The sequence below is a fragment of the Lycium ferocissimum genome, chromosome 8, assembly GCF_029784015.1.
Source record: "Lycium ferocissimum isolate CSIRO_LF1 chromosome 8, AGI_CSIRO_Lferr_CH_V1, whole genome shotgun sequence".
NCBI lineage: Eukaryota > Viridiplantae > Streptophyta > Magnoliopsida > Solanales > Solanaceae > Lycium > Lycium ferocissimum.
The window spans coordinates 31088511-31114434 of record NC_081349.1 but is presented as its reverse complement, the minus strand read 5'-3'; the positions used below and the strand labels follow the sequence as shown (position 1 = coordinate 31114434).

Sequence of the window (25924 nt, the reverse complement as noted above, 5' to 3'; positions counted from 1 at the left end):
CACAACTACATACACATAGATACACTATAATCTAAAGTGTTGGGCACGGGCATACGCCATCTGGTTTCCTTATAAATGTTAGCTATGGCCATTGCAATATTAATTGTAGTATTCTAGTCTCAAATTAATTATCAAACTTCTAAATCTCGTTAACAATAAATTCTACATTTCCTTTCCTTGAAAACATAATATGAAAATGAATTAGTCCCGTAACCCAATAATAATAGAAGCGTACAGCATCAACGAATTATGTTGATCTTATGTTATAAATCCAATCATGGATGGCTTTTGGATAATTCGAAAAGAGCGAATTCCAAAATTATCAAATCATCTGTAGTGACATGTTTCAAGTGTTTTTGAACGGATCAAAAAACCTTTCTTCCTATACTCCTCCCCTCATTCTAAAATTTTGTAAGTACTTATTGGTGTGTACGTCAAATCATTTAAATTTATTATAGTTAAGTGATCTTAATAAAGTGAGGATGTCTGTTAATTTATGGTAGTTAAGTGCTAAAGCTACACACATGCAAACACATATCATGCATATATTGGTTTGGTACGCATCTCAGGTCCGAATAAAATTTATTTTTATAGAATAGTCGATGTACACACATGCTCCTCTTTGAACACCTCATTAAATCATAATAAGTTGATATAGTTTGGTGTAAATACAGAGTGTGACTTGATTTTTACCATTTGAATAGTAAATTTAATCTACATGTAGTATTTATATTAAATCAATAAATGCATGACATGTTTCCAAAATAAACATATTTTAGTACTTATCACGATTAACTTCGTGTATATTATCACCCCATTAAATTACTACTTTTACTTAAGTTGATATGATTAATACTAAATTTTAGGTTGAGAATATTTTTGCTTAATTGTCGTGTCCGCTTTTAAAGATTCCAAGTGCCAAGTATACTCATTTCTCCCACAACCCCATTTCATCAAAATATGTCTCTTTGTTCCAATCGTCACGAACTACGGCTAAACTTCAAATACTTTAAGCCTAACACATTGATAATAATTCCTTAAAGTTTCTAGTTAATTTCATTTAAACACTTGAACTACGATGTGACACATGATAAAATACTTTTACTAGACATTTTTGATTCAAAGTTCGGAATTTCTTTTCGTGCGTGTTTTCAAACGTTTATTAGGTAATTAATTTAATCACAAAAAATATGCCGATCTTCTTTAAGTATACGCATCAACCTTAATTAGAAAATGCTCTGAATTCTACAGATTATTGAAGCGAATGCGTAAATTAAAGGAAGTAACACATTTTAAGTGGTTAGTATGTCTACTTAATGAACATTTGAGTACACATGAAAAAGTTTTTTTTTTTTCCTTTCAAAATCCAAACAAAAAAATATTTAATAGGATCATTTTATCATGTGTTTAGGTGTTTAATTAGAACAAGCTATAATTCAAAATTAGCAATAGCAATAGTAGGAGTTAGGAGAGGCAGAGGTAGGCCGAAGAAGAATTGGGAGAGGTGATTAGATAAAACATAACATAACTTCAACTGACTGGGTACATGACCCTAGATAGGAAGGTATGGAGGTCGTAGATTAGGATAAAAGATTAGTAGGTATTGGTATTCAATTATTGCTTAGTCTCTTCGATGTGTATTGCTCTTTATTGCTGCATTTGTTTTGCCTCTTATTATTAGCAATATTATTTAGTACTCACATAGTTTCTTACTCTTCGATGTGCATTAACATTTGTTGAAACATTTGCGCGGTATCTTGCTATTATACTACTATACTTTTTGATCTACTTCTAAATTATTTTTCTGTTCCTTTTACTTTCTCAGTCTTTCAAAAATAGCCTCTCTGATCTGAGTATTTAAAAGGAGCACTAAATAAATTTGAGGTTGAGGTTTATTTTGCTTAATTTTCGCGTCCGCTTTTAAGATTCCAAACAAGTCCCAACTAGACTCTCGTCTCCCTCAAAAAATATCTCCTTGTTCCAACCGCCTCGAGATTTAGAGTATATAAACCTCCACTCTCACCTTTTTTCACTCTTTTACTTCTCTCTCGAGATATTTATCGCCGCCAGTAACTAATTGCACAGTAAAACCAATCTAGATCGATCGATGGCGCCACCGGCGAATGGAGGTGGCGGAGCAGTGGCGGCGGAGGCGGCGGCGCAACCGCAGCAACAGCGTGGAATTGGACAGATGTTGACCGGAGTAATAAGGATAGCGGTTTTCTGGTACTTTGCGTCCAAGTTTTTTTCGCCGAAAAAACCTATTTCATCCGATCCGTCTGCTCCTAATTTCCAGATCTCAAATCTGTTTCATAAAGGCGAACCTCTGGTTAGTTAGTTAATTTCATCTATCTATATGTAATTACTTGTGTTATTCATCTAATTTGAAATTAGAATTAGTTCGTTTTAATTGTGTGAAGTCTATTATATATATATGCATCATGTCCTCGATCAACTGAAGCTGTGTCATGTCCTGTCTATAAGTATTATTAGTATTCATCTAATTGAAATTAGAATTAATTGCTTTTGTACTGTGTGCAGTATATATATATATATATATATATATGCGCATCATTGCCTCAGTTAACTGAAGTTGTGCCATGTCCTGTCTATAATAAGTAGTATTCATCGAATTATAGAATTAGTGCGTTCAGACTATCTGCAGTCTATTATCTAAAGTTAATTGTCAAAAATACACACCTAAGCTATGACCTTTGTGCCAATTAGTGCGTTCGGACTATATGTACACGAGAATGTATAGAAAGTGATAGTTTAGGTTTTCCTCTATCTATCTGTAATTAGTAGTAGTATTCATCGAAGTAGAAATTAAATTAGTGCGTTTGGACTACGTGCAGTCAATTATAGAAATGCATCTTTTACATTTATTGAAGTATTCTAAACTATTTTAGCTTAAAAAATTAGTCAAATTGATTCTCAAAAAGCGAACTATATCACATAATTTGGGACGGAGGAAGTAGTCATCATCTATTTAGAAGTTAGAATAAGTGCGTTCAGACTGTGTGCAGTCGATTATATGTATGCATCCTTTACAGATATTTATTTATATGTATACATGATTCGATATGTATTTGAGTGGGATTACACTGGGTATGTTGTTGTTGTTGTATACATGATTAGAATTGAAAGTAGTGAGTTTAGTTGAATTTGATGTTGAAGTGTGTAATACTAATAATATATCCTAAAAGCTTATGCTATTAGAGAAAGCGCACTTTTGGTTAGTCTTCCTCTATCTTTCTGTAATTAGTAGTATTCATCTAATTAGAAATTAGAAATTAGAATTAGTGCGTTCATACTACGTGCAGTCGATTATACTCCATCAGTTCACTTTTAGTTGTCAGGTTTCGCTTTTCGAGAGTCAATTTGATTAATTTGCGACGCTAAATTGAATTAGATTTGTTTAATATTTTAAAATTAAAATTTAGATGTTCGAAAACTCTATGAAAAACTACATCTTAAAATGTTGATCAAAGTCCGTGTAGTTTGAGTAAAAGTGAACGGAGAGAGAAAGAGAGCACGTGCGCGCGTGTGTATATATATGCATCTTTTACATTTATTTTTTCATATGGATATATGATTCGAACTGAAAGTAGTGTAAGTTTAGTTGAACCTGTTGGGAAGGACTATATCAGCCTCTTATTATGTAGAAATTAGAAATTAGAATTAGTGCATTCGGACTATGTGCAATCTATTATTTTTATGTAGAGTTACTGATCAAAAACACACCCCTAAACTATCACCTTTTCGCGAGTTTCATACCTTAACTATCCATGGTTCCTTTTACCTGCCTAAATTATTATTCCTTTGTATTAAATACACCTCGATGCTGAGTTGGCCTCCACGCGTCTGTTGTCGATTGATTTCAAATATTTGGCCAACTCAGCATCGAGGTATGTTCTCCATTTACCTACCTAAACTATCACTCCCTTTATGTTAAAACATATCTCACTGCTGAGTTGGCTTCCAGGCGCCTATTGTCGATTGATTTCAAATATTTGGCCAACTCGGCATTGAGGTGTGTTCTCCATTTACATGGCTAAAATATCACTCCCTTTATATTAAAACACATCTCGATGTTGAGTTGGCCTGCACGCGCATGTTGTCGATTGATTTCAAATATTTGGCCAACTTAGCATCGAGGTGTGTTCTAATACAAAGGGAGTGATAGTTTAGGTAGGCAAAGGGAACAATGGATAGTTGAGGTATGAAACTAAAAAGTGATTGTTTAAATGTGTTCTTGACCATTAACTCTTATTTTTATACATGTATGCATCTTTTACATTTACTTTTCATATGTATACATGGTTCGAACTGAAAGTAGGGAGCTCAATTGAACCTGCTACAAAGAACTATATCAGCCTCTTATTATATAGATGCTGAGGTGTGTAATAATCTATCTCAAAGATTAAGCTATTAGAGAGAGCATGCTTTTATTTGCTTGAGTATATCTCAACACGCTCACCCGCGTGCATGGACACAAGATCTTTTCTCATTGGCCAAGCACGCAAAATTCCTTTTGATAATCATGGCGGTGAGATTCAAACCCAGGAATTCATAACTATTTTATAAGTTTTAGAATTAGAATCTTGTTAGAAGAATGAAGGACTGTTTTTTTTGCCCTTTGAGATGTCAAATGGCACCAAATACTGCCTTTATGCTGCAGAAATCTATATCATTCTTACCTTTCTAAAAAATATGAAAATAAATGGAAAAAAGAAGAAGACGAAAGGTGGTCATTATGCAATGAAAATAAATCAATTGTGAAATTTTTGATGAATTAGACTGCACCGGGTTGAGTTAAAGAGGAGTGGTGGCAGGGGAGCGTTTATTTCATCTTAACATTACACAATTATGCCAAGTATTTCTGGAACTACTTTGTGAATACAACACCTTATTAACTACAATTATGCTCAACTTAAAAGTTTCTGTCATGGATTTTAATAGGACATGTGGCTCTATCTTTCCGAACAAGAAAAGTTCAATGATTTTGGCAATGAAGGTGCACTTATTTGGCATGAGGCAAATATACCATATGCAGTTTGGAGACCAGAGAGTACCAGGACTCTTTCTTTGAAGTATCAGCCATCTGAGGTACCATTAACTGCCTTTAAATGTGTTGTTCAATACGAACAAACATTTGATTCAGGATACTGCCGTTCTCTTTTGGATGCATGGGTCTTTACTGTTTTGCACTATCTTTTTACTGTGGCACAGTACTTATCGACACTTGGCTACCTATGATTGTTTCCTCTCAGGCAGTGAAGAACAACGGGAGTCTTTATGCTCATGTTTTCTTTGCACGCTCTGGCTATTCTCCCGATCCAAATGATCCTGAGTATCAGCCATTGGCTGCTTTTGGACGGACATATTGTAAGATCATGATATCAGTGAAGCTCTTGTCCTTATCTATGGTGAATTGGTGATAGAAGGTGGAATTTTGTGAGTGCCTAATTCTAATGTGCTATTTTTGTGAACTCAGCTATGGTGACATATTTACCCAAATCTAAAGCAAACAAGAAGAAGAGCCTTTTAAGAAATTCCGAGGACTCAAAGGAGGATGTCACCATTCCTGAGGTACACCCGTGTCACTTGTGTTTCTATGTAATATCTGTGGGCTTTTTTTCATGGCGTGAGCATTGAGATCATTTGTTTCTGCATTTAATGCCTGATGAGTTTCTTTCCTGCCTTCATTTTCCTTATATTTACCCTTTAGATTCTTACCTTCAGCTCCCACCCAACAGCATGAGCCTTCTGACTGCAGAATGAATCTTCTGGCTATTTAATTATGACATCGGTTGCCCTCGGAATGAATCTTCTGCCTATTTTACATTATGAAATTGGCCCCCAGCCAGAAGAATGAATCTTCTGACTATTTTACGTTATTACATCAACTCCCAAGCCCATAGAATGGGTCTTTTGACTATTTTACATTGTGGTGTAATAAATTTTGTTTGTGAATATGCATTGTCATCCCTTAACAATAAATGATTTTCTATACCATGTAATCATGAGGTTTGATGAGCAGTTTCCTCAGGCAGTTCAAGAAGCTCAAGATGATCTTAAGGAGGATGGTCCTCCTGAATGGATTTCATATTGGAAACCTAATGTTACAATCAACTTGGTCGATGATTTCACAGGGTATGCCTACTTGACCAGCAATTTCTTATAGAGTTCTGGTTTGAATGGTAAATTTGTTTTTATTTAGCTATGTTTTCTGTAACCAACTTAAAATGAGAATTTGACCTTCAGTATACTGCAGTTATATGTTTGTGTTATTAAACTAGATTTGTCTCTCTCTCTGATCTGTTCAACTGTTTTTCCTTTTTGTGTATACAATTCTAACATCTCTTGTTTGTTTTTCCACACTCTGCTCTTTTCTTTTTTCAGATACACGGGAAATGCCATTCCACCTATTGTTGCTCCTTGTATCCTTTACTTCATCTGTCTCTTTATTTTTCTCATGGGTTCCTTTTACACAATGTATTCGGCTAAAAAAAGTTGCGATAGTAAGATGCTTCTGCAGAAGGCAAGAATCATCTCAATTAAACTTGTGGAAGATATTGGTGAACTCTGAACTTGTTAGATGCAATTTTATGATTTCCTTCGTGCTGAATCCTTTCTTCTTTTGCTCTTTTATTTATTCTCTGTGAGTTGGCATCTTCGTCTGCTCTTTTTGTTCGCAAAAGATATTTTCACACTGTTCAATTCCTTGACCTGCCTTGTTAGACATGAACATCGAATCTACAACAGGAAACTACTATCCGACTGTTTTCTTCAATGAGTTTTGGTTACTTAGGGATAAATTAATAGCTCTCAATGATACGGTAACAGAGGTGCCTCTGCATCTAGAGGTGAGTCCCATAAGCATGACAAAATGGCAGCTATTCCTGCAGATGGACCAGTCCTTCCAGATTCATCGTAGTTATGGTAGCATGCTCGAGGGGGAGTCTGATGAACTAAAGGTATCATTTACTTTGTTTTGCAGTACACATTGGCGTAACATTTTTGCATGAAATAAACATGGATATTATGCAGACAACCGTAATGCTCAAGAATATACTGGACATTATCAAAAAGAAAAGCAGGAAAATTACATTATTGGTGTATATTCTGTTTATTCTATCTAGACTATGCGTGCTCTTTTCTGTTTGCGTGTCCTCTTCCCCTAAATATTTCAAAAAGTTTCAACTCCAGAAGTCCAAACGAGCATATTAGAGTCGTGCTTTAGATCATTGTGGCCATGATGTGAATTCTTAGCAGCATCTATTATTCTCACACAGTTCAACTGTTATTTATGTGTTTGACATGTGATTTATTACACTCTTTCCAGAGAGTTTTTTTGGAAGGAAATCCGTACCTTTTGGGGGTGACCATGATTGTCTCAGTAATGCATTCACTATTTGACTTCCTGGCATTCAAGAATGGTAAGTATAGTAGTGAGCATTTGGCCTTTTAAGGAAATTACAGGAAGTGTGGAGTAGATTTGAGTCAGAATAAATTTGATTTTCCTTGCAGATATTCAATTTTGGAATAAAAACAAGTCCATGGAAGGGCTGTCTGCAAAATCAGTGGTCGTGAACTTTGTTTGCCAGCTTATTGTCTTCCTGTACTTGCTTGATAATGATACTTCATGGATGATACTTGCAAGTTCCGGTGTTGGTTGTTGTATTGAGTTCTGGAAAATAGGGAAGGCCATGCACGTTGAGGTATGATCACTAATAGTGGAGTCAAATTTTTTGTTTAGCTTCTTAATTGCCAGTGGCTGGAATAATAACGTCTTCTAATTTCATGTTGGTTTTTTTTTTTTTTTTTGGAAAATGGTGATTGGTCTTCTTCAGCATTATGGAGATGCTGGGGACCTTTAAAAGAAAAACAAAGAGAGAAATACTTACAGAGATCCTAATAATTCTACCAACTGTTATGTTTCCTCTATATCTTTTTCTTTACACCAAAAATAAAAAGATACAATACAATTCCACTTAACCTTCTGAATGGAAACCTATCTTCAAAATTTCTACTATTCCTTTCTTTCCACACTGTCCACCATATGCAGTGTGGGATTATCCTCCACCATGCTTTCTGACTCTTACTTCCCCCTCTTCTAATTCAACAACTTAGCAGATCTGCAGTATGTTCAGGCATGGTCCACTTTGTTTCTGTGAGACTAAGAAAGATGGCCCAAATCTGTGTTGTGAAGCTGCAATGCAAAAATAAATGGTTGTTGGTCTCTTCTGTTTTCCCACATAATGAACTCCAAGATACTAGAGTCATTCCTTTTTTCTTCAGAACTTCATGTGTCAAGCAAGCCCTCCTAGCAACAACCATGTAAAGCATTTTACTTTGGTTGGTGCTAAGTTTTTCTAAACCTTTCTCCACAAGCTTTTGTGCCTGTTGTTTTGCTGGTTGCTTTCCATTTTGTAAGCCCTGCTAACAGTGAAAGCCCTATCTTCACTATGTTTCCATTTCAATGAGTCAGGTGCATTGTTGGTGCCAGGAAACATCCCTATTTCTTCTAGCTGTATGGCTACTCTCTCCACTTCCCAATCATTTAGTAGCCTCCTAAAAGATAAATCCCAACCCTGTGGTGTCCAACAATCACTGACATTAGCCTCTGGATTGTTGCAAAGAATGAACATATCTGGAAAGGAATCTCTCAGAGGGACCTGATTATTCCAAGCATCTCCCCAGAATTTTGTTCTCCTACATAAATTGCCTTCAAGCTTTGGCCATAAGTTTCTGATAGTTCTCCCGACCCCAACCTCCTAAGTATTGATTGGCAGTTATCTCCATTATTTCTTTGTTTAACCCTTATATTCTTCTTTATTACTAGTATTCAGGAGACACAATACCACAGACAGAGACAAAGTTCCATATGTCCTTGTCTTACATAATTGCTTCTTGTGGGGTCTCATATTATTTAGTATGATGAACTTGGAAATTTGAGTGGCTTAGGGGATAGAATACTACATGGAAAACTAATTTATGATGAGTAATTGAAATTCAAACTTATCAATGTCTTCTTCAGCACTAATGCTTCTTTTTTACATACTGTGACTGGTTAAGCTTAAATTCAAACCACCAGTAGTTTTATTATTAGTTGTCCTTGATTTCTAGATCGACAGATCTGGTAGAATACCAATGTTGAGGTTCCGAGATCGGGAATCATATGCTGGAAATAAGACGAAAGAATATGATGATCTGGCCATGAAGTATTTGTCCTATGTGTTGTTCTTCCTTGCCGTGTGCTTTGCCATATACTCTCTAATGTATGACCGCCACAAGAGTTGGTATTCGTGGATTCTCTCATCCCTGACAAGCTGCGTTTATATGTTCGGTAAGTTTCTGTTAGTGTTTTCATATGACTGCTCTCCATTTCCCTTGACTCTTTATCTTCTGGTACTTAGGATCTTAGTAACATAGTTCTAAGTCCCGCATTGCTTGAACAATGTGATGAACATTTTCAGATGATCTTGTAGCTGATATTACAATTTCCATGAATAGATATGTAGAGATGGAGAAGTGCACAGTTTGCACTTTCTATAAGCTTGTATTCTTAAAACCATTTAAAGCAGGGACTTCTACTACCATATACTCCTATCACTTTGCTTTTTGTTAATCTTATTATTTTCTATTCTTACTTCTGCAGGTTTTATTATGATGTGTCCACAGCTGTTCATCAATTATAAGCTGAAGTCCGTTGCTCATATGCCTTGGAGGCAGATGACCTACAAATTTCTAAATACCATCATTGATGATTTGTTTGCATTTGTGATAAAAATGCCAATGCTACATCGCCTGTCTGTGTTCCGTGATGGTAAGTTTTTGAAGTAAAATTCTGTCTAGTCTATTGATTGTTTTTATTGGGTTAAGCAGTGGTGTCGTTCTCTTCCATGACTTTTGGAATCCAAGCTAGGTATTGCCTGTTCAATGCTGTAATTGAATTCATATTTGTATCATAAGCTCAAAGCCGGAGAACATAATATACTCTTTTTAGAGAATTTCATTGACCGTCTCAAATCTTTCCATTATGACACCAAAGCCATGGTCTTGAGATTTTCTTGGTTAACCAAGTGACCAGCTAGATAAGAATATTCACGGAAAATGATCTATGACAATATTCCTTTAAGATGTCAGTTTTTTTTTTTTTTTTATTTTTAAAAAAAGCAATATTCTTTTAAGATGCTAAGTATGTGTTTTCAATGTTAGAGAATTCAATATTGGGTACTATTTACATTTTCACAGAATCTCGAACTCTCAGTATAAAAGATGAACTTAATTATTTGATTGCAACAGCTTATATGCTGGATTCAGTTTAGAGTTTGCATTTATAGGTGCTGATTGTGAAAGCCAAAGGAGTGGTGAACAAACATAGCTTGGATGATACTATTCCTTTTACATCTATCTTCAGCTTAAATGATGTCGTTGAGCCATTTATTTTTGTGGTGTCTTGTCTTAGAAGTCTGTCATTGCAAGTGTTCTATGCGTTTCTGTGGTTCTATTCTGTTAGCTTTCACCCAATTGGCCAATTGGGTTACTGATATTTCATCTGCTTTTGCCATGCAGATCTTATATTTTTAATATACATATATCAGAGATGGGTTTATCCAGTGGATAAGAAACGGGTGAATGAGTTTGGTTTTGCTGCGGAAGATGTGGATCAATCTGCTAGTAGTTCAGATACTCCAGCATTGAAAGAAGCCGAGAAGAAAACTAACTAAGCTGAATTTTCGCTACGCTTTAGCACAACATCAATGAACTGTAAAGCTCAGAAAGACTCCGTTGTCTGTTTAAATTTTGTTTACATTGTAATCAGAGGTCAGCTCAGGTATTCGCCGTAGTCTTCTAGCTTTTGCAAGAACTCAGCACCTGCCGCGATGATGGATTGCTTCTGGATGTTTAGTAATTGCTCAAGACCTTTGTTTAGCAATGTTCTCAGAGTCGAGTAGCTTCATCGAGAATCTGAAATCACAGGCAGCGACTTGAGAGGGAGCTCTGCTACTTTCAGGACAGTAATCTCTTCGCTGTCTTCCTTCCTTTTGAAGCCATAACACCAGAATTATTGTCATAGGTTTTCTGGATTTGTTTTTCTTATAATGCTGTTGGAATCAAATGTTTCGGGTGCGACTATAGTAGCTGCTCTTTGAGTTTAGTAACTTAATGTTTTTGACAGTCTTCAGTCTGAAATTAGTCTAATACTAGCAGTTTTTGAATAGCTTGCATATGTGATAATCAAACCAGAAAATATTGTACTAGTTAGTTTCATTGCAACGGGCACTTAGATCTGTTTATCCTCTTAGTAGCATAATATGCAAGTGGCATTTCAATATTTACATACTGTATGGTTTATCTGAAAATAGTTCGAAGTGGAAGTGACCAATCAAAAAATAGTTCGAAGTGGAAGTGACCAATCGAAAAATAGTTCGAAGTGGAAGTGTTCTGAGTGATGGAAAAAGTTTGTCCAACCAATCAATCACGCACGTTTTTTAAAAGTGAGGAAATGATAAATCTAGTTCCTTGTGTTTGAGAATTCATCAAAAATAGCCTTCGTTTGGGGAAACAGTCTCTCTACCTCATAAGGCAGGAATAAGGTGTGTACACTAGTCTCTCTACCTCATAAGGCAGGAATAAGGTGTGTACACTAGTCTCTCTACCTCATAAGGCAGGAATAAGGTGTGTACCTGTTGGATACGTTATTGTTGATTTGCAGTCAACTTTTGTTTTTGAAATAGGCTCAAAAATTTCAACTTCAACTTGAAATCATAATTTCAAATCCAAATTCTCTAAAAAGTAGCGTTTCAAATTTCAAATTGTGATTTCATTTTTTTAAAATGTAAAACGTGATTCATAAGTTTATATTTTGTAAAAAATGATCCATAAGTTGATAGATATAAATATATCTACCAATCGTATTTATATTTACCAACTAAAGTTACTTTTACCAACAATATTTATGTTTACCTGCCGCTTTCCATAAAATCACGTTACTATCAACTCATTATCTTTAACCTTCTGAACAATGTATCTTACATTATTCATCATAAAAAACATGCAATGATTTGCTGGCTTGGCAAGAATGTAATAAGAATTGAGGAAGATTTGATTGTTTTTATAAATTGTGAAATTGTTATGTTTATGAAAAAAAAAATACAAGTTAAGAAATTTATATTGCATGCCCAAACAAAATTTTAATTTCAAATCAATGAAATCATGTCCAAAAGGGCCCTTAAAGAGCCGGTGTTCCTTTTAATGGCAGAGTTTGCTAGTTACATTTGAATGGTTCGAAGTGGAAATGTTCTGAATGTGCTAGAAAAAGGTCTGTCAAACAAATCAATCATGCACGTTGTTTTTGAAAAGTGAGGAAATGACAAATATAGTTCCTTGTGTTTGGGAATTCATCAAAAATAGCCTTTTAGTTATAGACTTGAGCAGTTCTACCCCTTCATACTTCCCAAAACTGAAAATCTTTGATGGAATTGGCTTGTGAAATTGACTTGTGAGTAGCCATTTGAATTCACAAAAACATTGGGATGGATATCTCCAATTCATTTCTCTCAATTCATATCTTAAGAAAAACTCAAACTTTAGGATTTTGACAACAAATGGTACTATTCAAGGTTCGAAGGAGACATGAACATTGATTCATTTGCTATTTAATACTCATTCCATTCCTAAATAAGAGTTGTTTTAGCTCATTTCAAGCACATTAAAAAATCAATAAATTCAATATATAGTTAACTAAACCATCCCTATTTAATTTAATTTTTCCCTCTTGAATATTATGCATCTTATTTATCATTTTAGCATTGGAAAACATTCTTCACAAGTTCACATATTCCAACAATACCAATATTGTGTGAGTGATGTTGGGTCTCCAATAATTATTATAATTTCAATATTTTGATTATTTAACGTTTTTTGAGAATTGAACACTATTAAGAAGTAGTTCTTCAATATAAACGTATAGTTGGAAACAAAGTATGTTTTGTCTTGAATTCTTAAAGTAACTGTTATCTCGAGACAGTTTGTTTTGGTAAAGCGATATTTATTTTTGAATGGGGGAGTAAAGTATAGAGTAAAAGTTAGCATATGGTTTGTTCAGTCCAGCTTGAATGGAGATTTTCTTAAGATAAATAAAACCTTAATGGAAGACCAAAATTATTCAGTTACAATAAAGGACTGTGTTTCCATTCTCTTTCAAAAGTCAAACTTAAAAGCTGCTTTCAAAACCAAACCAGAACTTTTTTCTATGCAAAGTCTAATATAGTCCAAGACAAAAACATCCTCCTATTTTGCACATAAATGAATAGTGCACTTTGCTACTTTCTGAATCAGATTGGGATAATTATATACTACTACAAGGTATGGTGTGTAAGCTAAAAGAGGAATGGTCAAACCAAGAAACAACAAAAATAAGCAAAATCTGAGAAATGCCAGTTAACTTAAAAGGATAATAGCCAAATCTTTAAAACAGTGTAGTTGTTTGAGTTACTGCATGCATATTTCATTGAAATATGAATAGAGTAGGTATTTTCATTGAAAAAGGAAACCTAAAGGCAAAATAGCATTAATTGTATTGTCAAAAAACAGTGTCCACCAGCATGATTTTGGTGTTTTAGTAGAAGCAACAAATAGTGAATCTTTGAGAGCAGTTGCTTGTTTTCATACTCAAATAAGGAAACTGTCACTTGTGAGTTGGTAAACTGATATTTCGATTTCGATATTTCAAACATTTTCTATGTGACATATTTTATTGATTCAGTTTTATAAAAATGACATATTTTTATATTTAGTAAACATTTAATTTTGAACTTTTTATTTTCACCTTAATGATATTATTTATAGTCATAAAATTCTCAATGACTTATTAGATTACAAGTTTTCAAAAGTCTTTTTTAAAAAAAAAAAATAAACTATACTCAATACACTTTTGAAAAAAAAAAAACCATACTCAATCAAATATCTTCGTATAAATTGTGACGGAGAATATTATTTATGAGTAGGTGCGCACTCTTTGGTAAATAGCAAAACTAAGGACTTTAGTATTTGGACTTTGATATTTCGGTACTCCCTTCGTCTCAAAATATCCATCGTGATTATCTTTTATACGCTCTTAAGAAAGATTAATTAGGAGGAGTTTAATACTATTTAACCTTTATTGATGTTTGAACAATTATAACATCAATGCATGATTGAGGTGTTTGTAATCTTCAAGAACAATAATTATTAAGGGTTAAAAGAGGAAAATATAATTAATTTTGTCCTGAACTTCTAAAACGATAAATAATTTGAGACAACTATTTTTAGAAATCACAACGGATAATTTGAAATGGAGAGAATATTATTTAATTTGTGAGCAGGTGTGCTGCTTTGGCAAAAATTGAAACTAAAAATTTTAAAATTTCGATTTTGATATTCCCATATTTTTTGTGCATAGGCATATACATGCTCTGATAAATATTGAAAAATTGAAAATGTTGATATTCCAATATTATTTCGATTTTCTGTCTGAATAAATAAAAACTAAAAAAAAAAAAAAAAAGAGTTGTACTTGATACTGACTGCAGCTTTTAGAGTGATTGTGAAGTCAGAAGCATGCCATTTTGCTTATTGGAAATTCCTTCTTTGGAGTAATTTGGTCAGCCAAAGGACAAGTAAGGTTTCTTTCCTTGTTCATCTTTCTTTAGGCCTGGGACTAGTTTGTGGCTACGTTACATATTTAGGAAAAAGAATACGGAATATTAACTACTAATATGGATTACTATATGAAAATTTATACAGTAACACAGAAATTTATGTAATAATAAGTTAAGTTATCTAACTTATATACTTTCATTGATAAAAATTTGGTATATTGAGTTAAAAATGAACTATACGAGTTATAATATAATATAATATATATATATTTAGCTTTACACTAGATATAATATGAATAAGCTTTTATTTCAAATTTAATGAGATTTTGAGAAAGAGCTGTTGATTTGTTGTTCTATTGTGGGATTCAAAGGTAGATCCAAGATTGTGACTATAAATTTTACTTGCTCTGTCTCGAACTATTTGTCGTGATTACTTAAAATAATTATATCAAATTATTTGTTGTTTTAGAAGCTCAAGGCATAATTGCTTACCATTTCTCCGTTTTACCTTAGTAAATTTATCATTAATGGAAATAACACATAAATGAAGTAAACATTTAATGGAGAGAGATTATAACTTAGACATAAATAAGGATAACCCCCTGTTTGGATGGTTGTTTCCCGTGGTTCTTTAATGTATGATTTTCTATGAAACCATATTTGTATCCATTATTCTTAAAATTATATTGTATGGTATTGTAATCTTGTAGTTATATAACCATGAAAAAGTTCAATTTTTGTAACCACAAATTTGGTGATTTTTGCGTGGTTACGTATTTCATTTCTCTATTATACCCCACCCACTCACCACCCCAACCACCACCCACTACCCCTCGCCACCACCCAACCCCACCCCACAACCACTCATCCCCACCCTACCACCCACTACCCCCACCTCATTCCACAACCACCTGCCCCTCGACTACCACCACACTAGCTCCTTATTTTTTAAAGTTCTTATTGTATTCTTTACCTAAGTTTTATTAATATATATAAACTAATTTCTAATTAAGAGTTAAGGGTATTTTAATAAATTATATGTTATTATACAGTGTCATACAATCAAACTAAACGATAAATTTGTTATTAAACCACAATAAACGATACAGTCTATCCAAATATTGTGTTCGTTAATACAATATAATAAATACAACACCATACTGTACCGTACCGTACTGTACATTAATGAACGACAGGAAACAACATCCATACAAAGTGTAAAGTAGATAAAATACCCCTCTTAATTAATTTTTTTTAAGGAAAGTGTAAAACAAAAAAGCGACAAATAATTTGAGACGGAGGGAATAGTAATTGTGTGTTTAATCTTATCATTTTATATACAGTATATACTCCATCAGCTTCGAAATATGTGTTCACTTAACTTTTTTCACATCTCTTAATAAAATATTAACTAATTTTTTTTAGATATTTCGACTAATTTACTCTTATTTTATAGTATTCTTGCTTATTTATTACTTTGAGTAAATAGGGACGAATCTGAAAAAAATAAAATTAATTTTTTCTTAATTTTGTTAAATGAACGCTTATCGTGAATTAAAATAAAAAGATTAAATGAATACTTATTATGAGCGGAGAGTATAATAGATTTGTAACGCATATTTAGGGTTTTGCGAAAGTTATTAAAAGATGTCAAACTCATAATTTAGTGCTTACATTTCTGTGATTGAGACTAACAATTCTGAGATTGTTGTGTCACATTGAGTATGATATAAAAATAACATCATACTGTAAAAATAGAGCATGCAGCTCAATGAAGCAAACATCTCGTATTTATGGTGAATCTGAAGCAAGAGCCACACCGTAAGAGGAGTTAGTTTTTACTTGCGCGAAATATTTACATCAAATCATGTAAATTTATTATAATTAAATAATTTAATAAAATGAGAATATATAATCATAATTATGTTCTACATATAATCATATATTATGAATATAGCTCTGTATAAAGACCAAGGGCAGATGCTTTGTACCAAGGGAAGATAAACTTTTAACACCAAGGTGTCATACTTATCCTCGTATCAGCATCATCATCATCATCATCAGAAAAATAATATTCCTATATCACAATGTAATACAGTAGTAGTACATATTTAACCGAAATAAAATAATGTTCAACATTTTTTTTCAATGTTATTAAGCTCTTATCCTTGTATCTGAACAATGGAAATGATTTAGACGATAATGGTCTAAATCACAAAAAATCCTCGAGAAAAGGTTGGGCCGCCATAGAGGGAAATGCATTAAATGAAGTGTAATAATTATAGTATCTGAATCCCCCTATTTTCATCATTACTCAGACTTCATATCCCCCTTTTTTGTCAAACAAAACCTCTCTGACACCTTTGTCACCCCCAACCCCCGCATATCCCAATACCCTTCGTTTTATTTGGATAATAATAACAAATCCCAACATAAAGACAAAACCATAATTTCCATATAACCGAAATATATCTGTGTTTAAGATTTTATTAAAATGATGAAGAATTTCGTATATATTAATGTCAACCTGAAAGTTGGAAGAAGCAAAAAAGAAGAATGGATATTGACTTAAAGGCCAAAAAAAAAAAAAAAAAAACTTTGAATTGTACTACTTTCGGATCAAAAATAGTATTCACTTAATTTTTTTTTTGGAGTCATAAAGAGTGTTCACTTAATAAGCGTTTAGACTTGCGATTTGAAACTATGATTTGAAATTATGAGATGAAATCAGCATTTGGACATGCATTTTATCTCATGGTTTGAAATCCCAAATCATCTAAAAGGCATGATTTGGGGTTTTAAACCATGATCTCAAAAAATTTAAATATAAAACTTGACTCATAAGTTTATGTTTTGTAAAAAAACAGACTCATAAGTTAGTACATATTTTTAACGATTACTCCACCAATCATTTACTAATCTTTATTTATGTCTACCATATGGGGGATTATATTAAAGAGCAGTTGCATTACTATTTATGTAAAATTTTCTTTTTTATTGAACTAAAGTTTAATCAATTGATGTCATATTTTTTAGAAAGGCCTTCTCGTAGCGTATTAATTTTGTAATGAACTATGACTTGCTCATTTAGTAAGATTGTATAAGAACTGAAAATATTTTGATAATTTTCACAACTTGTGAGGTTTTTATGTTTATAAGAAAAAATACAACTTAAAAAATTAAAATTGCATGTCCAAATATGATTTCATCTCATGGTTTCAAACCATGTTCAAATGGCTCTTTAGCAAATCAAGAAAAAATTAACCTTATTTTTTTAATTTGCCCCCATTAAATGATATGTAATTAAATCTCAATACCTATTTAATTAAAGAAAGTTTAGTTAAATTACCTATTTCTTTTAAAAATTAATATTTTCTTAAAAGAATTTTGTTATTAATGGAGATGACACATAACTAGAGTAAACATTTATTGGAGAGATTATAAATTAGACATAAATAAAATTAAAATTAGTCAAATATTCCTCATAATTAATATTTTAAGGGGCTTGTAAAAAAAGAGAAATAATTTGAGACGAAGTACATTATATTGCTCATTTATTATTTCTTGAAAAGCCACTCCCTCCGAATAAAAAAGAATACTCATTTAGCTTTTTTTCGGGTAAAAAAGAGTATTCATCTATCAAATCAAGAAAGAATTAACCGTATCTTTCCAGATTTATTCCTATTAAATGTATGCGATCAAATCTAATAACTATTTAAAGGATAATTTAATCAAATTATTTATTTTTTTATTTAGAAGTTAGCATTTTTTTAAAGAATGATAAATAACTAAATGGATACTTTTTTTTTTTTAATTCGGAGAGATTATTATTTTTTAAAGTGTGCAAAATTTATTATGGACAAGCAAACATAAAACGAGTAAATAGTACACCTATTTTCTTGAAATTTTAAATTCATGGCCATGAAAGTAGGGTATATAGGGTTTCCATCACAGCGTGTGACAGTATGTAATGATTACCCTTGTTTGGAGAAATGAAAGATTTCTCTCCGTATCTGCTTCCCCAAAATCACGACTCTAGCACCAAAATACCTCTTAAAAAAGTAGGGTGGAATCAAAATATCCCAAAAAATTGTGACAAAAATATTTTTAACGCCTAAAAAGACTTAATCATAATGGCGTGATTAAATTTTTTACCATAGTAAAATATTGCATTATATGATCCAGTAATTTTTTTATTTTTTATAAATTAGTATTTTCTTTGCGTTATAAAATTAATAAAAAAAATTTAGTTTCAACTTTTTTTTTTTTGTAGCGCTTAGTGTTTATTTAATATTTTGACCAACGATTAGTCGTGTGTCAAGATTCCAAAACGTTAATATTTTATATAGAACCTGATTTTTTTTGCGTACAATAATGTAGGCTCAATACATCAAGGATACGTAAACGTTCGAATCGTCATTTTAGGGGTTGAAAAGGTGCCCGAAATAAGTTTTGTTTAAAAACTTTAGGTTTAAGTGTTCTATTTGTATAAGGTTATTTTAGTCAACTTTATATGCCGAGAAAATTAGTTAGCTTTATTTTCGAAAATTGAAACCACAAAAGTGAAATTGACATTCACAGCTATATTGCCCCGAAATTTTTACATTAAAATCTATAGCGTATCATCATATTATAAGTAAAGAAAATTAAAAACTTCACGCCAATTTGGGAAAAAATTGAAATTGAATAGGATAACAGGTGTTTTTTTAAAAATCGGCTTGGCCAAACTGCCTTGCGGCCGTTTGTCCAAGTAGATCTTGAAAAAATGCACATAATAAAAGAAAATCGGGTAAAACGGACATCCAAGCGCAAAGTTATGACCATCTAAAGTTTGACCACTTTACAATTAGTTTTTCTCCTTGTAATTTTTAAATACGTTTTTATCTAATTGAATTAGATTTATATTCAAAATAGAGTTATGTCTTAACTAAAAAATAACACGCTTTAATAAAAATCTTAAAAAAAAAAAACACTTAAACCTAAAGTTTTCAAATAAAACTTACTTCGGATACCTTTTCAACTCCTAAAACAACGATCCAAACGTTTATGTATCCTTGATGTATTGAGCCTACATTATAGTACGCAGAAAAAAATATCATGTTTTATATAAAATATTGACATTTTGGAGTCTTGACACACGACTAATCGTTAGTCAAAGTATGAAAAAAACTAAGTGTTGCAAAAAAAAAGTTTATTAAAATAAGATATTGCAATCTTTTTATCGAAAAAAACACTAAGCGTTCCTTAAGTGTGTCATTTTTTAATGCGTAACTTTATTTCGTATATGTTGCCAATTTTTTTTTTATGCTTAAATGAGACGTCTGAGCGCAAAAAATCGCGTGTATTCGAAATAAAGTTACGCTTTAAAAAATAACACACTTAAATCTAAACCCTAAAAATAAAAAACTTTAAGCTAATGACAATAAGTTCTCAAACAAAAATGGACGTCTATGTATATAGAACACTTAAACCTAAAGTTTCGGGCACCTTTTTAACCCCTAAAATTATGATACGAACGTTTACGTATCCTTGATGTGCTGAGCCTACATTATTGTACGTAGAAAAAAGATCAGGTTCTATATAAAATATTGACGTTTTGGAATTTTGACACACGACTAATCGTTGGTCAAAATATTAAAAAAACACTAAGTGTTGGCCCAAAAAAAAAAAGTTGATCTAATTTTTTTTTTTACTGGTTCTATAACACAATAAAATCTTTGCGTTATAGATTTTTTTTACTGGGCCCTATAGCGCAATATTTTACTGCATTAAAGGACTTAATTGCGCCGTTACGGTTAAGTCCTTTAATGCAGCAAAATCTTTGCGTTAAAGGTACTTTCGTCACAATTTTTTGGGGTATTTTGATTCAACCCTACTTTTTTAGGGGTATTTTAGTTCTGGACTCCTAAAATCACACCCTCCCTGTGTGTATACTCTCTCTTTGTTCACTTTTATTTGTCATTTTTTTGATTTTGCACGCTGTTAAGAATTAATATATAAAATATATATTTTATTATAATAATCATATAAATTTGTGTATAGTTTTAATAAATTTGAAAATGAGTAATAAATGTCTACGATAAAACAAGCAAATTTTTTTGTCTTCTCTTGATATACTAAAATAGACAAATATAAACGAAATTTTATTTTAGTATACTGAACAAATAAACGTGAATGGAGGAAATAGTGACTACTCTATCTCATACTTTTTGCTGCTCGAGAGTCAATTTAATTAACTTTTGAAGCTAAATTAAATTACTTTAATTTAATATTTTAAAATTACGTAAAAATATTATAAATTTTAATTTTCTCATACCAATTTAATAAAAAAATACTCCCATCTTAAAATATTAATTATATTTGATGTAGTTTAAATCTAGAAAAGCCTAAAGTATGCATATGCATAAATTGTAACAAAGGGAGTACTAGTATACACTAGGTGGCAACAAACGGTGGGGCTCTTTAATTTCTTCTGGCTATATATATAGGTATGCATATCCTTCATGTACTAAATTATATTATATACTCCTACTATAATGATCATGATCTAACCAAGAACGAGTAAAAGTTCATTCTCTCTCTTTCTCTTCTCCTTCCTCTTCTTCTTCTTCTGATTTTAGCAATGACACCTGCAATTTCAACTAAAAAAATACTTAACCCTGAGGCTGAAGAATTCAAACCAACTTACATGGAGAAAAATGGAGTGCCTTCTCTACCGCATCAGATCTTTCACTCCACATCATTTGCTACACAAGGTAATGAGTTAGTTGTTTATCAACCACAACAACAAAATAATGAGCTTGTTATGTATCAGCCACAACCACAAAATACTCAACTTGTTGTTTATCAGCCACCACCAGTGCCATCTTATTTATCACAACCTTGTTACTATTACCAACAAAATGTTTCTCTTTACAAAGCTCCTTGTTATTGGTTGCCTAAAGGTTTTCAACCTCATCAGCAGCAGCAGCTTATTTCATCACCTGGGAAAATACCTGATCAAGATAAGTCTTGTTTTGATAAAGATGAAAAAATATTTGGTGTTGAGATGAGAAAAAATGGGTTTATGGGTTCATTTTTCTCACATGGTGAGAGATTTAGAGGGCAAAATAAGAGACACTTTTTGCCACCTAGGTTGAGAAGGCCAAAAGGTTTTTTTCTTGGAAAAACCAACCAAGTAAATGCAGATACTGGTTCATACAAATCTTTGTCTCCTATCAAGAAAGATACTTCTGTTTTGTGGAGTAAAAAAACTACTGTGATGATAAGAAATATACCAAATCAGTTCAGGTCTGTGTCTCTCTTTTACTCAAAGGTTGCTTTAGACCACAAGTGAAACTGTGGGAGTATATGTTTTTCTTGTCTTTTCATCTTAGTATTTTTTGTTTAGACCATTTTCATGTTATTTCCTTTTTTGCATGTTGTATTTGAGGTTTGGATGAAAAATCTGTAATGGATCAGTTTTGTTTTTTGAACCTAGACTTTTATGTACTTGTTCTTAAAATGGTATTTCATTCATTAAGTAGTGCTATAGTACACATAAAAAAAGCTATATTTTCTTTACATACCCTATGATTTTAGGTTATGTGACACTATTTTTTTCAGAACCGTAAGAATGATTTTTTACCCTTGATTAATGATAAGACTTAGGAGTATGTGTTTGTCTTATCTTTTCACCTAGTATTTCCCTTTTGTTTTTTCTACCATTTTCATATTATTTCGTTTTTGCATGTTGAAATTGAGATTTTAATGCAAAAATCTATCATGGGTCGGTCTTGCTTTTTGTAGTCATGGAGTATTGATTAGTATTTCCTTTTGGTTTCAACCATTTTCAGAATATTTCATTCTGCATGTTCAAATGAGTTTTGAATGCTGAAATCTATCTATTGTGGGTCACTTTGGGTTTTTGCACTTACCTTTCATGTACATGTTCTTGAAAAGATGCTTCATTTATTGACCAATGTGCTTTGGTATGTTGATTTGGGTACTAGTTTATCTGACCTTTAGTTTTACCATGCATTTTCAGACTTTAATTTCACTGTCTGCTCCTATCCCAATGTGCCATTACTATGGTGATGCATGCACTTAGTATTCATCATGTATGATTCATTAGGTATTAAATGCAGTTTTTGTGTGCTTTTCTTCCATTATTACCTCCTCTATTTTCCCCAATTGTATGCATAATAGCTTACTTATTAAATGTGACTTTTGGTTAATTTTGGTATGCATATTTATGAATCTGTTAGTTACTGACAAAATTTATTCTTTTTGCAATGGATATTTAACAGGAGAGAGCATTTCATGTTTTTTATTGATCATTACTGCAGTAAGAATCATTGGGAGTATGATTTCCTCTATCTGCCAATTGATTTTGGGTAATACTTCCAACTATTTAATGTTATTAATGACCCACTTTTACTAACACGTGATTTTAGCTTCCCTAACTACACTAATGATCTCTTTAAAGGATTTTTAGAGTACTATCAAGTCTACTAGGGGTTGTTCGGTTACTAATCCTGATATTAGTTTAAGGATTACATTTATCCCGTGTTTTGTTATTTGGTACTGGCTAATACCAGTATAAATTTTCTACCAAAATCTTGGCATTACCTATCCATTTAGGATGTGGGATTCTAATCCCGCAATTACAATTACGACCCCTTAAAATATAACGTCAAGTAACTATCTATACAAAATGGGATTAATAACCTGAAAATACTATCAGTATATATAAGTTAAATCCTTAACACATTAATTTTTCTTTGTTAATGATCTGACTCTTTCTGTTTACGTTTTTTTATTAAATTTTTTGGGTTGATAAATGCAGGACCGATAACAACATGGGTTATGCTTTTGTTAATTTCACATCTGGGCAAGCTGCTTCAGAAATTAGTAAAGTGCTTAAGAACTTCAAGTGGCATGGTGTCAAGACTCCCACTGGGATTTGCTCTTCGAGGAAAATTTGTGTGGTAACTTGGGCTCGGATTCAGGTACAATGACTTACATTTCAAGTTTTCTTTCAACATATAAACTGCATAATGTTTTTGGTAATTTAAAGGATCTGTCATATTTGATTCCTGGGCTTGATTGCTAGTTCTGATATTTCTTGTAAGCGTTTCACTTCAGTCTTGTTTGTTAAGAAAAATTTAACTGTGACCTTTTAAGTTGGATCAAATGTTCAAAACACTAAACAAAGGTCAAAGAGCTAAGAAAATGCTACAATGTCGGATTTGTTACTCCTCTCTCCCAAATATGTTGATTAGTACGTTTTGACGAACTGAATTTCTTTCGTAATATTTGATGTTTTAGAAAGAAAAAACGACCTAAGTATTTATTAACTTGGTAGTGTTTATAACATGAGACAAGAGAGATGAAAGGGTGTTGTAAGGTATCAAAGGTTTAATTAATATTAATGGCTTTGTTAACTAGTGTTCAAATACTTTAAAAGACAGATAACATGGATCTTATGGACTGAATGTAATATTACTTAGGGACTTTTATAATTTTCAGGAATGTAGTATCGCTTTTGACTCGGACAATGAGTACAAAATTGGTGAAATTGCACATTAAGCATTCATACAATTTGTAGTCCAGTCTTTTGGGTACATTATTTTTAGTAATGTTGTGGTTGATATTTACTGCAATAGACGACATTTTTCTGTCATCACTTTTGGTTGCTCTTTTGTTTAGTGATATAGTTGCTTAAATTTCAGGGGAAGGAACAATTGGTGAAGCACTTCTCGTGCTCGAATTTTCTATGTGACACGGATGAATATCTTCCGGTTGTTTTCTCTCCTCCGAGGAATGGTGCATCTAGCTTGACAAAGCCAATACCTATTGGCAAACTGGCTCTAGGTCCTCCGGTTTCTTCGTCCCCTCCTTCGGCCAATGATGATTAGTTAGAATCTTAGTTTCTATATATGTTGCTCGAGTCCTCCAAAAAATGCTAAAGATCACAGCATTTTTGGACGAGCCGAGCAAACATAAATTTAGCAGTGTGACGGGATAGGTGAAGGTTTTATGTTTGTACTTAATGTATGGCCAGTGTTTTCATTTTCTCCCCGTATCTCGAGTTTTCGATGATCTGGGGTGAAATGGAAACACTGGATCATCATGTTAATGTCTTTGGAATCTTAATTAGGTCTTGTGTTAATGTTGTATGTTTAAGAATGCTGTTTCTTAGTTTAGTGACTCTCGTCTCCTATGTAGTATGTAGTCAGCTTGTAGTAATTGTTGAAGGCTTTGTCTATCGTGCCTTCGAGTTTGAATGTATGTTTTTCTTTTTATGTAAAATTATACATGTGAGGTAGCCCTAGCATGTGCGTAATTTTCAGTTTTTTTTCCTTCTTTCTTTTGAGCTCGACTTTTGTATATAATGATGCAAAAGAGTAGTCATTACAAGTAACTAATAATAAATGAAATTAATAATCATACGTAAAACAAAGATATGTAAGACAGTATGTTTCGATTGAATCTTTTATCGAAAAGACTGTTTTGGCATGTGCACAATTGAACAAGTTTATGTGCATTTACTGAAATAATTTGTTTGTACCTTAACATTATGGTTAAAAAAGTAGAAAGGTGAATGAATAATCTAATCATAATTTGATCACTTGAGTTGTTTTATGAAAAAGGGGAAGATTTAATGGAAATACCAAACCGAACCAAATAAACTATGAAAAGGGTTGACAATACTCTCTTATGCTTTTTACCCCTTTAATTGATCTAAAGGAATTGGATTCCTTTACATTTAAATTAGACAATGATATGGACAATATATGGAATTGAATTTGTTACATCCCGTAATTTTCATACATTGGACGTTTTAGAAATAAACGCGACAAGTTAAGACAAGATTAGTTTAAGGTCCAAAGTGGAGATTTTAACTTCCAATTTTGTTTCAAGTTACAAAATGCCTACAAATTTCGTTTGGCATGGAAGAATTAATAGAAAAGTGGGATTAAACTAATCATAAGTGGAGTATTAAGTGGGATTGGGAACAAAAAAAATCTGCCCATCTTTTGCCATGTTTGGCCGTGCCCTATAGTGCCTTGGTCAAGGAATCTTGACCCAATTTAGTGTGATCCACATGTCCAAGGCATGGAGGGGGACATATAGACAAGAAAATCTGTTCACTCCACATTTTCACAACTCATTTCAACATTCCAAAGTGTAGAACACTTAGAGAGAGAGAGGGAGGCTCTCGGCTAAGAGCTAGCCGAGAGTGAGGTTCAAAAATTTCTCAAAAAAATTCCAGTTTTCTCCACCAATTT

At 32.5% G+C, this 25924-nt stretch overlaps 2 protein-coding genes across 4 annotated transcripts; both read left to right on the top strand.

Annotated features, from left to right (window-relative positions):
* Nucleotides 1-1909: 1909 nt before the first annotated feature.
* LOC132067987 (uncharacterized) lies at nt 1910-11317 on the top strand. Of its 3 annotated transcripts, XR_009417300.1 has the most exons (13): nt 1910-2329; nt 4963-5109; nt 5274-5388; nt 5498-5592; nt 6044-6156; nt 6406-6443; nt 6745-6980; nt 7349-7442; nt 7534-7724; nt 9133-9352; nt 9665-9832; nt 10582-11177; nt 11218-11317. XR_009417300.1 is itself a non-coding variant. In XM_059461435.1 (12 exons), the coding sequence occupies exons 1-12, from the start codon at nt 2108-2110 to the stop codon at nt 10734-10736; spliced, it is 1794 nt and encodes a 597-aa protein (XP_059317418.1). In that variant the 5' UTR covers nt 1910-2107; the 3' UTR covers nt 10737-11317. The 3 variants fall into 3 exon arrangements, 2 of the variants coding, with proteins under 2 accessions (XP_059317418.1, XP_059317419.1); XM_059461435.1 differs by having other exon boundaries at nt 10582-11317; XM_059461436.1 differs by having other exon boundaries at nt 1911-2329; nt 6053-6156; nt 10582-11317.
* Nucleotides 11318-21183: 9866 nt separating this feature from the next.
* On the top strand, nt 21184-25094 carry LOC132066828 (protein MEI2-like 1). The gene is made up of 4 exons (XM_059460030.1): nt 21184-21941; nt 22940-23026; nt 23479-23641; nt 24365-25094. Exons 1-4 carry the CDS (start codon nt 21274-21276, stop codon nt 24548-24550), a joined length of 1104 nt encoding a protein of 367 aa, XP_059316013.1. The 5' UTR covers nt 21184-21273; the 3' UTR covers nt 24551-25094.
* Nucleotides 25095-25924: the final 830 nt, after the last annotated feature.

Excerpts from the sequence above, each read along its gene's own strand:
- LOC132067987 (XM_059461435.1), top strand. The coding sequence starts at position 2,108 with ATGGCGCCACCGGCGAATGGAGGTGGCGGAGCAGTGGCGGCGGAGGCG. Across the intron at positions 5,593-6,043 it reads AGGATGTCACCATTCCTGAG|TTTCCTCAGGCAGTTCAAGA; the intron begins GTACACCCGTGT and ends TTTGATGAGCAG. Across the intron at positions 9,833-10,581 it reads CCTGTCTGTGTTCCGTGATG|ATCTTATATTTTTAATATAC; the intron begins GTAAGTTTTTGA and ends TTTGCCATGCAG.
- LOC132066828 (XM_059460030.1), top strand. The coding sequence starts at position 21,274 with ATGACACCTGCAATTTCAACTAAAAAAATACTTAACCCTGAGGCTGAA. Across the intron at positions 21,942-22,939 it reads AATATACCAAATCAGTTCAG|GAGAGAGCATTTCATGTTTT; the intron begins GTCTGTGTCTCT and ends GATATTTAACAG. Across the intron at positions 23,027-23,478 it reads TATCTGCCAATTGATTTTGG|GACCGATAACAACATGGGTT; the intron begins GTAATACTTCCA and ends TGATAAATGCAG.